The sequence below is a fragment of the Lottia gigantea genome (genome assembly GCF_000327385.1).
Source record: "Lottia gigantea unplaced genomic scaffold LOTGIsca_31, whole genome shotgun sequence".
NCBI lineage: Eukaryota > Metazoa > Mollusca > Gastropoda > Lottiidae > Lottia > Lottia gigantea.
In genome coordinates, this window is record NW_008709027.1 from 2,283,198 (window position 1) to 2,301,856 (window position 18,659).

General features: G+C 32.3%; 1 protein-coding gene across 1 annotated transcript; it reads left to right on the plus strand.

Moving 5' to 3' along the window:
- Positions 1-1,977: 1,977 nt before the first annotated feature.
- Syt15a (synaptotagmin 15a) lies at positions 1,978-17,889 on the plus strand. The gene is made up of 8 exons (XM_009057859.1): positions 1,978-2,640; positions 8,248-8,410; positions 11,892-12,116; positions 13,096-13,229; positions 16,017-16,150; positions 16,554-16,715; positions 16,870-16,990; positions 17,212-17,889. Exons 1-8 carry the CDS (start codon positions 2,307-2,309, stop codon positions 17,550-17,552), a joined length of 1,614 nt encoding a protein of 537 aa, XP_009056107.1. The 5' UTR covers positions 1,978-2,306; the 3' UTR covers positions 17,553-17,889.
- The last annotated feature ends 770 nt before the right edge of the window (positions 17,890-18,659 follow it).

Genomic DNA, 18,659 nt, shown 5'->3' on the forward strand with positions numbered 1-18,659 from the left:
TTCCAGCTGTCGAGGGATTTTTATCGTGCACAGCCTGTAGCACCGGGCCCTCGGTTTGTTGTCCCATCCGAACGACTAGAAGCTTTTTCCATGTCAGCCCCTCTTACCTGCATGCAAAATCCGAAGATATTATCTCGACCTATGTCGGAGTTGATGCAAGCGTCTAATTTACTAAGCCACCGCGGTTCCCTGGTCTAAATTTAAAAATAGAAAAAACATCATGTATGTACGACGGCGTATTAATCAACAATTGACATTCCCCATCAATAATATCTCATATTACATATACCTACTATAAAACTGGAAATTTTTGGGTTGGCATGTATCTGTTGAGATGTAACGTTTTACTCCTGTTTGGGTTAAGGAAGACGTGCAATCAGAGTATTATACGTCAAAAGAGTGATCCTTAGCTATGTCAAGAGTGAGGATCGGCACTCACGTCCAACTCACTGCACAAGCCCAAGGTCGGATATTACGATCAGCTAGAACTTTTATTTTAGATGCTATGAAAGTATACATGATCATGCACATATTCATTATTCCTTCAAATAAATAATAATGAATTGTTGACCAAATAACCTGCACATGTCATCATATCAATAGCCGACAAGATTTGTCAACAGGTGAAATAAACCAAACTGTTTACTCTGAAATGTTTCCTCGACAGTTGGAAATTGGAAATACGTTGATGAATAAACACTTCTGTCCGTTAGATTTATTTTCTGCAAGTCTAGGTGACAAATCGCATCATGTTTGTAAGTGTTCAATTTTCAGTTACGAACAGATATAAGTATAAAGACTCAAAAATCATTGCCTTTGGTGAGTAAAAACTTTGCTCGATGTGATGTAGACTTAAATTCGGTATCGTTTCAAGTCAATTTCATTGCTTAGTGAGTTGACTTATTCAGTCATAAGAGAAAAAAAATTAATATGAATTTGTTAAAGGTGGGGTTGTCATTTTTTAAAATATTAACTTTTTATATTCATTTTTCTCTTAAACTAACATTTCATCTTGAGTTATAGTATGAAATTAAATATAAAGATAATATAGTAGTGGTTAATACATTAATATAATATGAGAGATTTAGACACTGTCAAGATTATCCTTGTAGTTAGAGTTAATTAGAGTTTTCATTAATAACCATAGATAATCAGAGCATGATTTGAAGATTATGGAAAGACGTCTTGAATTGTGATGAAGTTTAATCTCGTGTATGTACACACGTGTTGTATTGAATCTAGCTAATGGTCTTGTTTTTCTGTTTGACACAACTTGCGACTGACTGGAGGATCGAGGTGGTGTACTGAATCGGTAGGTTTTTTATTATATGATTACTCATTCCCTTTGCTGGTGGTAAATGTTTTAATGTATGTTTTGGAGAAGGGTATAGTAGTTTACTGCAAATGGCAATATGAATGACCCCATGTCGTGATAGAATACGTTGTTATACCAAGCACTACAATTACAAGGATAGAGCAATGCGTAGGCATTCAAAGAATGCTCAAACTTAAATTCGATTCATACACAGAACGGATGAACATATGGTGTCATTTTCTCGCTAAAAATCTGAGAAGGTGCGTGGGACAAAACATCTCATTTAATTGATTCAGAATAATAGGTAGTAACACCTTTTATATTCAAATTTAGAAATTTGGATTTTTACGAAACCAAAGGAACACAGGTCAGTCCTGTTAAAAGCTAAAATGTCTTCTCCTCCTTTATATTACAATATATTCATTGGCTTGATCCACTGTGTTACTCTCAAATAAACATTCTAGAATAGCTCTAAATGATCTAAGTATTGTTTTTGCTTTAAATTATAAAAGGTGACATTTCTCGATCAATTTGTATTGTTCTATTTATGGCAAGGGAATTAAACCAGGTGTCTCTATCTGCCAATACTATATGTATTGAGGTGATATATGTTTTAAACCACTACTATCTGAGTAGTTGAGTTGAACACCACGCCACGTTAAGGACTAGCGACGTCAGGTAATCTTCTAAAGTTTTATTTTAACTATTTCGATATTACCTGTTAATTAAATTTCTATTTAAGATAAGGTTGCGAGGAGGGAGAATGTTTTTATCAGTATTTTTTTATATAAGATGAAGAGGAACAGCTGTTACTACTGTAAGCAAAGATCTGGTGTGTCTATACGTCATTTCAATCAATATTGAACCTTTTACTGTTTATATTATTGATTATATTTCTTTCTTATTCTAGGCATAATATTCTCTTCACTTCATTCCAAAATGACAGATTAAGTTCACAAGTCACAAAAATTGCAGGATTTTAATTCCTGCCATGAGGATTATTAGCCGACGCCTTGTCCGAACGTCTGGACATGGTGAGGAAATGGATCATGGTAAGAAGGATCATGGACATAGAGATCATGGTGAAGAGGATCATGGACATAGAGATAATGGTGAAGAGGATCGTGGACATAGAGATCGTGATGAGACAAATCATGGACATAGAAATCATCACGACAAGCATCATGAAGTTAGAGATCATGGAAAGAGAGGGGATGATAATTCAGGATATAAAACAACATATGCTGCTCAAGAGATAAATGCTGAAGAAGGAGTTTCTAATCCTAGCGCTAAACATAATGATTATATTTTTGGAAATATTACAGGTAAGTCTTGATCTATTGTACGAATTTCGGACTTAATCAAACATTTAATACCTGCTATTGGCAAATATCAAGTTAAAGTTTTTGTCTTCCATCTGTGCAACGTATCACGTTGTTCTTTTTACCCTTGACAAAGAAATGATTTAAAAAGTTTGACAAATTGATGTCATAAGATTGATATATTTCTTAGAAACTTAGCTGTGGCACATTGTACAGATCTTAAATATTCAGTTCTTGTTCATGGCAAGACTGGCTACGCATATTGATATAGGCTTCTAGCTGACGCTTTAAACACACTCGTACACTAACTGTGGTAGCTAAAACTCAGTGACTTTAGGGTATCCTATATTTAGATGATTTATTACTTTGTACCTTTTTTATTCTAACTTATACATGAACGTTAGTGTTTTAAGCTCATTTTGACATATCTTAACAAATATAGGTCATAATATATTGAAATAACATCATACAATGTCACATGCATAACAGTTATTTAGATGTATATCAATTGGCTAAATGCGATAGGATAAGGTGACAAATGGACATATTATGCATCTTGCATCATGATTTCACAGACATTGCTTTCGTGCATTTAAATTCCAAAGAGACACGGAAAAGGCATAAATCAAATAATGCAAAACACAAAATGAAATTAGTTTGAAAAAATATGATATTTGTAGTCGCGCTGGTTTATTGTGTCGTTATAACGTATGCAGTTTTTTCTCCAATGCATATATCTATAATATGTTTTAACACCTTTCAATGTGGATATAATCTTTTATATGATATGGAAATGAAAAAGGAAGTTTGTAAATTGTTTAAAACTGTTGATTTGAAACTGTATTGTACATATTGGAGATTGTACCAGATTTTAGATTGTAAGGAACATCATGCCATATTTAGATGTTACACATACACCTAAATAGAGTGTCATTATGAAACCGGATATGAGTGGGAAATTGATATTTAAAACTAATTATCCCGGTCGTCCATTTATAGCAAAATTATTAACACACTGTGGATTATACATTATCATCAAATTATAACCTTGTCCGGTTTGATTATTATGAGATAAGCTCTTATAGTTAGTATGTGGTTGTCGCTTCAGGCATTGACTATTAAGTCTACATGTATTACATATCTTATTTTTACTGCTTATTTGATAGTAATTGAGAGTTATTCAGCCCAAGCGATTAGCATTTCACAACCCACAGATTCCTTCATTACAAAAACGTTCACGATCAGCGGTGAAGCTAAAACGGATTCTATCAATTATAATAGAGACCATATAAAATGGTGTATTTAGACACTGCTTAGTTTGTCAGACATTCTGTCCTCAGTGGTTTTATGGTATCGGTTAAAATTATTTAATTCAGCGTGATACTAGCCATTGTCTCAGTTGGTCACTTTTATTATGCTTACACCTTCACGTCACCTCCAACTATTTCATCATCATGAAGTTTCCTTGTATTTTCATAAGCTTTGCTGGAAAATTTGAGTTGCGTTTTTTTTAGTCCAAGTTTTGAATTTGATAAAATATGAAGATTAGGCTCAAATAACCTATAACATAACCTTTGATTCGAGCATAACAAAGATGAAATTTAATCTTCTTAGAACACATAGGAATTTTTGCACTTTGAGGTATAGACAAAGGTATTATATCAAAAAATAGATATTCTGACTCTAAAAATGTAATTACAATGAAATGGCTATAAAATCACTTTAGATTATCAACAGAATACCTCTGACATTTAAAATAAATTGAAAATAAAAGTCATATGAAGAATCAAATTAACGATCAGGCTTCCATTTCAGATTGAATGTAAACAGTAACAAAAAAGGCTGGTAGCCTTTACGCTGGTCAAGTTGGGGGTGGGCAGTGGGGCGGGGGTCAACACGTCGCTTCATACCCCACAACCACACAAAATCATGCGAGAATTGTGTGTGTACCGTAGAAATTGCACAACATTGTGTTTATACATCTATACCGCTTCCATAGTATAACGAATGTGTTAATGAAATATAAATGTACACCGAGCTGATCTACAGATATGTAAAACTAACGCAACTATCATTGTTATGGGACAAACAATGACAGTAACTCTTTGTTTTGAAGTCTTTACTTGTGGTACTTTAATGATGTTAAATCAATTGCGATAAATGTCATGAAATTCTTTGATATATTAAAATGTAAAGCAATTAAATAGGAAGCTAAATCGAAGAACATTGTATATTTTACGTTAGTTAACATATCTATCCAAGAAACAGAGTAAGCAGTAGATTAATCATATTTTGAAAGCAGTTAGGAAAGTTTACCTCGAGAAAAGTGTTATTTTGTAAAAATCATATATCTTTAATATAATTATTTGATTACTGTATGTGAAAGAATATATATAAAAAATAATTAAAATCAGGCGAATTTTGTATGTCTAAACATGCTTTTAAAGTTAATTATTGATGTGTGAAAAGTAAGTAATAAAATATACAGTTAATAATAAGGTGTTGTAAATATTGATATATGTAATAACAGTAATCATATGGTATCCTGGGCGGTGGACTTATATATTAACGGTTGTAGGTTACTTATTACTGATCTCTAATCTTACTTCTTAGTGCAAGATGTTGGGTTGATTACATATTGTTTCATATGGGATTAAAAGGTATAAAAAGAAATGACACAAAGTGGTAATGAAGGGACTAAGTGGCAATAGCCGCAAGTTAGGATTGATGTGCCAGAAATATTAATCGTCTATATATTGGTGTGCTACGATCTACAAAATCTATTATGCCATTCTTGACAGAAGGCGAGGAACTTGACCATCAAGTTGACCGTTCCAGACCGATGGTCTAACAGTTTTAGTTATTTAAATCTTTAAGAAAATTTGAATTAACAATCACACTTGGCTTCGCTCATGTCGTTTTTTCCATGATAGCCTGAAATGTCACTGCCGTAGAACGTGATGTAAGCAGTGATCTTTCAGTCCCTTTGTAGATGTGACGAATGCAGATAAAATTCTAGTGGAAATACTCCTTTAGGTTAAAGCTGCTTTTTGCTAAAAATCAGAGAAGGGTTAATAAAGGTAGGAGAAGAATGAGTGGAGGAGTGGGTGTAAATACAATAGGCTAGAGAAAATGAGAAATGTATAATCTTTGTTTCAAAGATGTTACAGTTACATTTATAAACTATGATCGACTTCAGTTGATATATCGCCATGAGGTTATTATTATAAGGCAGATGTTGAATATTCGCAGTATATACAAACGACTGAAATCCACGTATAACACGTCTATATTAGGAAAATAATTGATTAGTCATTGATTTTAAGGACCTTTTTAAACCATTTGTTTCGTATATTACTTCATTACCTTTGCATTAATAACCTATACATAGAACATTACCTTTCTAGGTAACTATTTCTCTATTTGTTGCATTAAATACAGTTATAATCCACTGCGCAATTTATGAATACCAAATAAATCAAGAATTATTTACGACCCTTATGTTTTTGTTGCAAATATCCAGCTCCATCAAAATGATGAATGAAAGAATTGCATTACATTCAAATCTAGGTTGTGTTGTTTTGTTTGTATGCCATACTTACGCGTACTTCAATATTGGAAATGTAGACGTCGGTTTTTTAATTTAATTGAAAATTTAATACCTTTTTCCTCGTTATTAATGACGACCAAATTACCATGGAAACAGCAAATCAATCACTTGATGATTACATGAAAAAGTAATGAATATACTTGTTCTTGTTAAACACCCACGCTGTATAGGTGTATCGCATTATAATTATATTACAGTAACTATAATATACAATAACACATACTAATTAATATAGATAAGGTGATTTACAGATAATATATTCCAAAATAGAATCAAAATTATATTAGCTACACCATTAATACATTTACCTCCTATCAATTAACAATAATAATTGATAGATAGGCTATAGCATAGAGTTGGGCGATATGAGATTTTTTGTGTATCGCGATATAGACCATTTTAATTTTTTATCACTATAGATTAAAATATCGCAATATAAGAAAAATCCGGAAATAAACTGTTATAAAGTATCTCGTTTATTGTTTCTGCTTAAAATTATTTGAAAACTGGCGTATGAGGCCCAAGATTCACGACACATTTTTGATGTTGACATGACAAAGTAAGCCAAATAATTTGGCAATGAGGCTGATGAGGTTGTGTTATTCTCAATCAGACATATTTATATTTATGTCTATCCAATCAAAAGATATCTAGGGTTGCATTCCCTTTGTAAGGTATATGATGCACATTGTGATAGCATTCCCTTCTCAACCTCTAGCGTGTAACATGTAAAGATCACGCCATGTACACCTCTCGAAAGAAACAGTACATTGTAGGAAGGGAAGTCATGGGCTGAATTTTTAAATTTTGACCAACCTCCACGAAATGCCACAAAATTGAACAAGTTCAAGCAAACTTCAAATACTGAAATTATTGACAATAATGTTGTTGCAAGTTTTAAAAAGACAGACTTCCAAATAATTCATATATCAAAATCATTTTTCAGATCTGCATTAGCATAAGGTTTTATATATCAGCGTCCACGTGGTAATTGAAGAGAATGATCTCAGATATTTAGTTTTGCGCTTAAAGTCAAGGATCAAGGATAAATGTTTAAGAAAATATAATCAATATAAATAGATTTTTATATCTCAATCTGAGATGAGCTCCTAATAACAACTTTTCAGTTACAAACAGATGATTCATAAACAAAAACCAAACAAGAATTGAAACTTTTAAACATGTCTCGTCTCCAAATTGTAATATGGCTTCGGGCATAAATGTCATGTTAAAGCCATATTATTGCCTAGGGAAAGAGATTTGTTTAAAACTTCAATTAGACATTTATATTATATGCGTAGGGTGTGATAAATGGGTATGAGCACAGCACAGCTCCCTTGATAGTACTGTCTGTTACTGTGAAAGGTTGAGCTTCTAATTTCCCGGCTCTCTACAGACAATTCATTCTTTACCAATCTTCACATTATTATTATTTTATTGAATTCTGATGCTGAATAATGTTTATCAGAGAACAGCTAATGAAGCCTTTGTAACATGTCTTTTAATAAGGAAAACACCAACGTCCATCACAAATAAATATGTCATGATGAAAATTGAAGTAAACTGAGACAATACAGGAATCTCCCAGTGAGATCATATTTGTTGCAATTTGATTATAAAGATTGAAGGTTATTCTCAGAATATAATGACATCACAGACACAACACCAATACAATATCATCGTCGATATATAACACAAAAATACTGGCTCTATGGAAATTACTTCAACGGTGGTTGGTATATGTATATCATATAATACATGTAGTCAGCTACCTTTGGAAACAATTTGCCAACTGTTTTACATCGTTAATTTTCTATTAAATTTCACAGGCTCCAAAGTTTAAAATCAGTAAAGGAAAGTTAATGACTTTGTTGATAATCAGTATTTTTTCATGTATTCATAGAAAGATAATTTATGAAAATTAATGAAATCTGTTTCTTGGAATTCACCATGTAAATCCTCTATACACTGTAATTATCTTTTGATATTTTATATTTCAGTCACTTCATTGGGTATTATTGTTGGTTGTTCAGCGGCAGTTTTACTTATCATCATACTTGCTATTGTCATATTTAAAATCAGAAGAAAACGGCGGAAGTTTGATTTACAATTTGAAGATTTGAACGAAGACACGCTATTTTCACGTTCATGCCCATCATCGAGGTAAGTTGACTGATTTTAGCCTCCTCTTATTTAATGTAATTTGGTAATATTCGTGCTGTATCTTCTAATTTAAACCGCAAGTGATGCCATCTTATGTTATATATCTTCTCTCTCAAGGATATTTTATAGTTAAAGCTATCATACTCTAACTACGCTAAAACTAATTATTGAAAAAAAATATCTGTCCGCCATATTTACAAATTTCGGTCACCATATTTATTGAAGAAATATGGCCACCACACACAGAGTATAAAATCTGGGTAAGACCATCATTCAGTTGATATCCAGACCTTGGACTATTAACATCGAATATCACCACTCACAGTGAAAATAATCAACCTTGAATCTAGCCAACGTTGACTTTGTTATGTATACAACCAATAGAGGTAAAAACAAATTTTCACGATTGTTAATAAAATGAGGATTATTCTTGATATATATTATAATAGATGATTGTTTGATCGAGCATAGTTTCATTAATCATATTCTTGCTCGTGAAATTTTACCACTTGCCTTTCATGATATATTGTGACAATAGACTTTATAAATCAAAATATTACACCACTTACTTTGAGTAAGATTCATTCGTTCATTTGGGACGATTTGACAGGCTCTGCGGTTCTGAAAAAATGCTGTAAATTATCATACCCACTACTCTACTACTCTACTACTCTCTCCTTCAATAAATAATCAAAATATAATCATACACATTATAAAAATTTATCAAATACTGAATGCATTTTGCTTGAGTAATAAGAGTGTAAATCAGTTCAAAATTTCCACTACAATAACTTTGTAAAAAAAAGAAGTTACTTCCCATATACACCTGGCAGACTAAAAAGAGAGAACACTGGGAACACTTTTTATCATACATGTATATATAAACGAGAACGGGTATCTTGTAAGGAAAATGCGAAAGTGGACACATTCCAAACTATTTTCAAAGTCATCGTTTGATGTCATTGATAAACAACATCGGAGAAAAACGTAAGAATGGTTCATTGCAAGACGTAGATAGCGGCATATGCAGTGTGCATGTTGAAATATAAGATAATTTTCTGAGTTTCTGCTAACTTTAGAAGGACATGTGGGAATATGCATTTTCTTACCTATGTCTTATATTGTTTTGAAAGAAAAGGTTCGATAGTTTCCATGTGAGTTACTTTCGCTATGAGTTGTGGTTATCGATGCTAACAGTCCGAGGTGTAGATTTCAACTGACTGATGGGTTGGTTGGTTGGTTGAGATGACAAGTTAACGTTTGCTTGCAGCGGATGCTGGTATCGCAAACTAGGTAGTTGGTAGTCGTAGTAGTTGGTAGTTTGATTGATTCAAATTGGATGATTCTGTGTTGTTGGTTTGGTTGTTGATAACTCGTTAGATCTGATCTGGTCGAATGGCATGACGGTGAAACTCGGCCCTGGATGGTGTGGCGTGAGTTACTCGATCTCCGTCATTCTTCCAAACTCGTTCTGATCATGGTAGTCGTTGGTTTGGTTTGGTTTGGTTTGGTTAGATTATGTAATGACTGATGGAAAACTAAAAGACCTGAAAAAAATGAAAAAATGTGATAAAAGAAAAAAAAATAAGGGGGGAAAAGCTTTCAACAAAAGAGGGAAAAGATGTTCTCTGATGTTTCTGAAGTGAAACTCGTTAAATTGATGGGATATAACTAAAAAGTGTTAAGAAACTTTGAGAATAAAAACTTAGCCTATCTTTTCAAGACAGATTCATTATCGTATACCAGTGGTCCGTGGGTGGAGCCAAAACATTCTGTATGGTGAGTGGTATGCTGTTGATTTCCAGGTACTCTGTCAGTGGCTTACGAGCGGGTTTGAGTTCAGTGCATTGAACGAGGACATGCAACCCTGTGGCAGCGTGGTCGCATCGACATTTAATGGCGTTGAACTTATGATCTCGTAGTACATTGTTGGTCCGAAATCTGGTTACCAGTTTGTAAATGGCGACAGATGGATGGTTTAGTTTGGTTTGGTGTGGTTTGTGCGTTTTGTCTTACATTGTGTAAGTGTGTAAATTACATTGGGTATAATATACCCTAACTCCGTTGTCTACATCATCAATTACTTTCTTCGACTTTGAATAACCCAGATAAAACACTTTCCCTGGGGTTTTTATGATATTTAAAACTCTTTTCTTCAGGAAAATCACTCGGAAAGCGGGATTTTGAATAACATAAAAAAAACCTCTGCCGTTTTTATTCTACACTAAGCGACATTTAGAGGAAATGTTCTAATCAAGATGTTGGATTTTGCCTAATTAGATTCTGCTAGCAAACTATGATTGTACGATTAACCTCAATTCTATATTATTGTTCTAAATATTATTGTATGTCAAGTTTAACTGATATGAACACTATGGTTATGTCAAATCAGATAAGATGTCAGATTTATTTTGCTTGAGTATATCGTTTGATTATTAGATTTACCAAACATTAGAAGGCTGTGAAAGGACAGTGACTCAATAATAAATTTGACCATGAATTCCTTTCTATAACCTATTCGCTTTTTGGTAAAAATCATGACTGACTTCTAACATTCACAATCTCTTCAAACTGTGACCTTAAACATTTGGTTGGTATGGTTTTTTTTAACTTTTAGGTATTTGATCGATGGGTTGCCCTTCGTAAAAGAAAAGTACATTCTTAAATAACATTTAAGAAACAAAATATTTTACAAAACAAAACAGCTTATTTAGATCAGCTCATTGAATGTAACAATCATTATAAACTTTCAAATTTCATGACAATTGACAATAAATTTTCCCCTTATAAGCTGTTATATTTCACAGTCACAGTTGCACACGTCACACGTCAAGTGTTGTGATCGGGGATGTTCATATGAAGACTTTCTGTTATAAGCAATTGCTTAAAAACCGGAATATGGTTAAACTACTACAAAATTGAAAGTGTCAATTATGATGTTCTATGGTCGACACTATGACCATTACATGTTGTTTGAAAATTTGCTTAATAAATGCATTAATCATGTGGTTAAGCTTAAGCTTGAAATACCAGGTGCAGAAAATTAGAACTTTAAATATCTAATCTGGTGACATTCTAGTTTAATTTTAGCGGTTTACCAAATACTTGTTGCTTAATTGTTTTTCAAGGAAATTAGCATTTATTAGCCATTAGTTGTCTCTGACCTCGAAATTTTTACAGAATGACCTAGTTTATTCCTGGTGGCACATCTTAGTCAATACATCTTTGTTTAATATCTTCCCGATTTGAAACTTTCTGTAACAGACAGTATGAATGTACTTGATTACATTATTGTATTTTCAACTAGACACATTTCAAGATATGGCCCTGTTAAAGGTTTAAGTCGTAGCATACACATAAAGAAGCAAGAATATAGATTAATTATGGTGTCGAGGGGGGAGTTTAGTAATTTAGTTGTTCAGTGCCTCAGTATTCTCAGCAAACTACGATTACCATAGAAAATAACCGATTACTTTTTCAGGTCTTCATCCCCAAAATTAGCTAAAAGAAGATCATGTCCGGATGCGTATGCTAGTTTTAAACCTAGAGATTCTGTATTGATACGATCAATGACGATTGAACGTATACCGGATTTTGAATTGCCACCAGAAAGAGTTCAACCTAAAGTTAGTTACGATAGATCTTTATCTATTGGACCTACTACTTATCAACAATGTATTGGCTCAATTCAACCAGAATTATACAGGTACATGTAATTGTGTTTTATTCTTATATATTATAACCCTTAAATCCTTAATATTGTGTGATATTTTAACCATACAGACAATAACATAATAATACTCCCTTTCTCGACCCCAACCTCCTAGCCGAAGACAAGGCTATATGAAGTTGTTAGTTGTTTCTATGAGGATAGTCCTTTCGCGATTAGTGACATGACATAAAACAGTGGAATTGCAGGAACCACAGATGTTTGATTTGAAATTGGAATATTGCAAATTGATACTATCAATGTTCTCGGATACACTTAAAAAAAAATAGAAATCCTCTTCGCAAAGATAATAGCACCTACAACATTTGTATAAATTTGGATTCTAATTTTCAGTCAATGATCTTACTACGATGTGACATGGACAATTCGGCAAAAAAGCACAAAAATTGATACGTAACATCATTGCCTTGGTGCAAATCCTTATGCCAAAAATGAAAATAATATTATAAATTTGTTAGTTTGTATAGAGTGAGTAAGGTCTAGAAGACAAACTTATGTATAATACACCTAAATTTGTAAATTTTCCTTACAATCCAATATTTTCCACTTAGATTGTAACACAGCCAGTAGAAGTTTTGACATATTCTTCTGCTTTTAATCAAATTAAATGGTTTATGTGACATTTCGGGTTTTCTTTGAATTAACGAAAGCTTCAACACAATAATTTTTCTCGCAAAAGACAGGTGTTTGTTTAAATTGTGACATTCACTTCAACCAACGTCACTATAAGTTTTATTTTTTATCCTACTTCATACCTGGTAAATCAGCTATTGTATTATTTTGTTTGTAGACATTGAATTGTTTTAACTAATTAAATTGGAAATTTTGTTTCTGTAGACACCGAGTCGTTCCAATTAATCAAATGAATAACTTTGTTTTCGTTAAATGACTATGTTTGTTTTTGTAGAGAGCAAATCGTTCTAACTAGTCAAAATGAATATTTTTGATTTTGTAGACATCCAACTGTACCCGAGGAAGATGAAGATGATTTACCACCAACGGAACACGGTCGACTTTGGTTCTCAATTATTTATGATGTGGCAGTAGAACAACTGTGTGTAAATCTAATAAAGGTTAAGAATATACCAGGTGAAGAATGTGAATTTTTTTTATCAGATACTAATGTTACACTAGCTAGGATTATTTATTATTTCTGATGCAGCAATATTTAGAAAAATACTAGATATACATTTGTGCAACTTCAGCTCGAAATTAATCCAAAAATAATGATTTGACTAAATAGAAATTATCTAAAATCAATCTAATTGGCCATTATCAATAATTGGCTATTTAAATGTCTTATGTCGTCTATAGACGTCACGATTGTCTAATTTGATACTTTGACCTTATTAATGTTAACATGAAGCAGTCATATATCTTTTTATTGCGGATGTTTTCTGGAAGTCATGGAAATTCTGGTTTCCTAAATTTCCTCTCAAATTTTCCTCTCAAATATCACGAAGTTTTTTTTAGATACATTAAGGTGGAAGGTTTTCGTGATACTATTATATTTATCAAATACAAAGAACTCCCACGTAGCTTTGTTGATATTTTATCTATTGTCGACTGAGTAGGGTGACAGTTAAATGACAATATATCAAAGAATTAGAAATAATCTTGTCGAGAATAAGGTGCTACTTAAACAAGTTGATTTCCAAACACACTAGGTATTGATCGTTCGTTTAGCCCGCTAATTCCTCCAAAAGATCTAATGCCAGTCTGCTATTGGTGCGACCTTAAAGGAGAACACAACTAGCTAATGATGTTTTTGGTGACTTTATAAACTAGAATTAAAGAAAAGAAAGGATCAGAATATATGATTTACGTCGTTACAATTCCTTGAGACTAAACCCTATGTTATTGATTGAAAGCTGTTTTGAATTGGAATAAGGCATTGAATTACATTTTAAAGTCTCTTAATTAAAATTTATTTCATTTTCTGTCCTAACAATAGCGTCACGTATTACAAAAATTGTCCATGTGATCAGACCATATGTTGACACTGATTATGTAGACTTATAAAACCAATCACTTTCAGTCATTTACTTTCCAAATAGGATGATTAAATGGAGAACCGATTTCTGAAAGAAGATTAAATAACGCAAAATAAACATTATTTCATGTATTTTAATGCGATTATTATAGAATTTGACTTTTTCTTTATGTGGTTGACATATCTTTATTGTTTATTCACAAAGGTCTTTCGATCAATGTATACCAAATGTTACGTATATATGACTGGTGTTTAAAAATATTTACTGTTTTATTCATTTAGTGACATAGTAAATGTCATGGTCAACAATTAACTTGACCGATAAATAAGATCGTATAGATAAAATACCCATGTATAGTTTTATTTACTCTTTGCAGTAATGTTGACGAACCACCACACCAAGTTTCAATTAGATGTTTCTTTCATTCTGTAAGCAATGTTGACGAACCACCAAGTTTCATCTAGAAGTTTCTTTCATTCTGTAAGCAATGTTGACGAACCACCAAGTTTCATCTAGATGTTTTTTTCATTATATAAGCAATGTTGACGAAGCACCAAGTTTCATCTAGATGTTTCTTTCATTCTGTAAGCAATGTTGACGAACCACCAAGTTTCATCTAATTGTTTCTTTAATTCTGTAAGCAATGTTGACGAACCACCAAGTTTCATCTAGATGTTTCTTTCATTCTGTAAGCAATGTTGACGAACCACCAAGTTTCATCTAATTGTTTCTTTAATTCTGTAAGCAATGTTGACGAACCACCAAGTTTCATCTAGATGTTTCTTTCATTCTGTAAGCAATGTTGACGAACCACCAAGTAACATCTAGATTTTTCTTTCATTCTGTAAGCAATGTTGACAAACCACCAAGTTTCATAGATGTTTCTTTGATTCTGTAAGCAATGTTGATGAACCACCAAGTTTAATCTAGATGTTTCTTTCATTCTGTAAGCAATGTTGACGAACCATCAAGTTTCATCTAATTGTTTCTTTAATTCTGTAAGCAATGTTGACGAACCACCAAGTTTCATCTAGATGTTTCTTTCATTCTGTAAGCAATGTTGACGAACCACCAAGTTTCATCTAGATTGTTTCTTTAATTCTGTAAGCAATGTTGACGAACCACCAAGTTTCATCTAGATGTTTCTTTCATTCTGTAAGCAATGTTGACGAACCACCAAGTTTCATCTAGATTTTTCTTTCATTCTGTAAGCAATGTTGACAAACCACCAAGTTTCATCTAGATGTTTCTTTCATTCTGTAAGCAATGTTGACAAACCACCAAGTTTTATAGATGTTTCTTTGATTCTTTGATTTCTTAGATAAAAAAAAATGTAGTCGCTTTAACCAAATTAGCAATGGTGACAAATATAGATTTATAGAACAATAAGATTTAGTTAGTTATGTATCACTCTGAAAGCAATGTTGACGAACGACAAAATTTCATTTATACGTTTTTAATCAGAGTAGCAATGTTGGCGAATGTTTAAGGTAAAAAGTTATTGTGACTGTCTAGCAAACGAACGACAAAGTTTGAAATGTTTCTTTATCATTCATCTGGTCACATCCGAAAAATTCTCAAGTAATTCTGTTCTGCCTTATTTGAGAAATTTTAACGTGATGTTAATTTCACGTCGTCCACGGGTTATTTTCAATTACTTCTTTATTCCTATATTTGAAATTTTCAACATATGAAGGTTATCAAAATATAAACATCTTTAATCTAGTATTTCAAAGAAAACCCCTCTCTTGCAACTCTTAATATTAACGAAAATCATTAAAAACATAATTCTAACTTGCCATGTTATTATTGATTAATTATATAACCTTTTTTTGTATATTTTTATTATAAAATATATGATTATGAAAATGATTTTTTATAGGTAGAGGCGTTAATCATGCACCACGTGATCCGTTTGTAAAGATATATTTACTGCCAGATGAACGCACCTGTCGTACATCAAAAACTCGTAAAAAATCTCTTTCACCAGTATATAACGAGTCATTTACATTTCAGGTAAGCTAACAACAGCATTCAGAATTTGCAAAGCATTGATAAGAGAAAAGAACACGTTATAAAATGAATAATTGAATACCTATTTGGTACAGCTGCTATAGTATAAATTATTAGGTCATATTGATCGAAGGGAAGACCTTGCCGCATATTTTCATAAAACTTGCACATATTATTATTATTGGCATTTGTAAATCTTATTCTTGGTCTCCAAAATGACATGTACCCATGATTTTGTGTGGCTACATCACTGACCACTTACACACACACACTGACCGACAGGTTTATTCGGTTTTTTTAAAAAAAGTTGGAGGTGATGTTTCTAAGTATCGAACACAAGGCTAATAGGTTACGACACAAGCGTTTCATTTACCTCCATATTTTAATCTGATATTCTGATTTCCAGGTTTCTCCTGACGAGATATTAACAAGAACCCTTAGATTTTCTGTTTACGATGTTGATAAGCGACAAATACGCCACTCTCTTGGTCATGTTATGGTAGCCATGAAAGATGTCGACCTTACTAGAGGAGAAGTCATCTGGAGTGACCTTGAACCCATGGCTCAGGTACGGGGAATTCAGGAATTAACAGTATTTTTAGTTTTTACACTTAAATTGATTAAATGCCTTTATAGTTTTGGGTTACCACATACCGTTTTGCTTTGAGGTACGGATATCTCTGTGAGTGCACTCTGTTAAATCATTTTTTGTTGACCTTTAGGCGGCTTCATCACTTGGTGATATTCAAGTTAGTTTAACCTACATCCCACAACAAGAAAAAATCAAGATAGTTGTAATGAGAGCCAGAAATCTACGACCATCAGATTATACCAGTGAATCAGGTTGGTATAAAATACCATTTTTTCTAGCCTTTTATTTGTCATTTTTTGAAGAAATTGTCTAAAATTGAATGATTTTTTTTCCGTTCTCATGAGCGAAAGAACCATCTGCAATCGTTTTTTTTTTAAATAATTGAATACCGCATTCACATAATAATATTTTCAGTGTGGACTGTCTCTCTGGCATGTCCCTCACGAACTCAACTGATTTTTCTGTTTTTTAGGATTGTACGCCCGAGTTCAGTTTTACTACGGAAGACGTGCACATAAAACAAAGAAGACAACAATGCAAAGGATTCATTCTGATCCCGAAATTCACGAATCTTTCACCTTCTCTATCGCTGGTAAACAACTGGATACCTGTAACGTCGTTTTATCAATAATCACGTCACAAACAAGAGGACCATTTAGTCGAGAGGAAGAATATGGTCGTGTAACTGTCGGGCCTTTCATGTTCGCCAGAGGTGAAGAGCTGATTCATTGGCAGGAGATGGTAGCACAGTCTAAGACACCAATAACACGATGGCATACTTTAACTCCCTACGTAGCACCGGATTTACATTAAGTGAAATGATAAGAGCTATATCTGATAGTCTGAAAAACAAACATAAAGGTTTCAAATTGGTGCTGTAGAAACGTTGTTGTATTTGTTGATTTGAAATGTTTGATTTTAACTTTTAGAGTTTATTTTACTATAAAATGTGTATATAAGAAATACAACACAGAATTTATGAAAATCAAAATATTGTAAATAGTGCTTGATATTTGAAAGCTTTATGAAATGATTATGAATAACCAACGTAAAATTCTGATATTCCAAACCTTGTTCCTTCATTATTTGTATCTTGAGTCTAAAAATGCTTTCTTTTTAATTATCCTAATAGCTAAATAATGCTTCATTATAAAATGTACTCTTATTTAACATTCATTTTTGACGCTGTTGGAATTTTATTAGAATGTTTGTAATATAGCCCAGTTCAAAAGATTAGAGTCTAAACGGTTTTCAACATGGTGCTTAATTTTTCATGGGCTTCTAAATTTCTCCCAAAAGTGGTGCCTTGTATAAACAATTAACATTCTTCTTCCATTTCTTTTGAATATGATTTTCATTATATTGTACTTAAAAAGGTCACAGAACGATTTAGATTCTCTCTTGTCTATTAAATTGCCCTTTCTGGTCACAAGTCTACATCCCTTTAACCTGAAAGTTAGAAGGTACAGATCTGTAAATGTTACAATATATAATGTTAGTATGTGGTATTTGAATTTTATATTATATCTCAGTGTTTCAGAACAATTTTCAACATTATTTACCTCATTTTAAGGCTGGACAAAATAATGACTATGGCAAAAATAGATTGATATAAATTTTATTAATTCATATTCATAATATTCTGAAGATTTGGTTTATCTAAATAGATGAATATTATTAGTTTTTATAACAAATGTAGTTCGGAAAAAAGTTATTATAAAATAAAATTTCCTATTTTACTTAAGAATTTTATATTAATTTTTATTTCAAATTACAAAATAACAAGATGATATAATTAAGAGATCCTATTTACTGAGTAAATTTTATTTTTTATTATAAAATCAAATTATTATATATATTATGTAAGAAAGCCTGCCATTGGTTCGTTTAAACTTTCTTTAATTTGATTGAACCTGTATC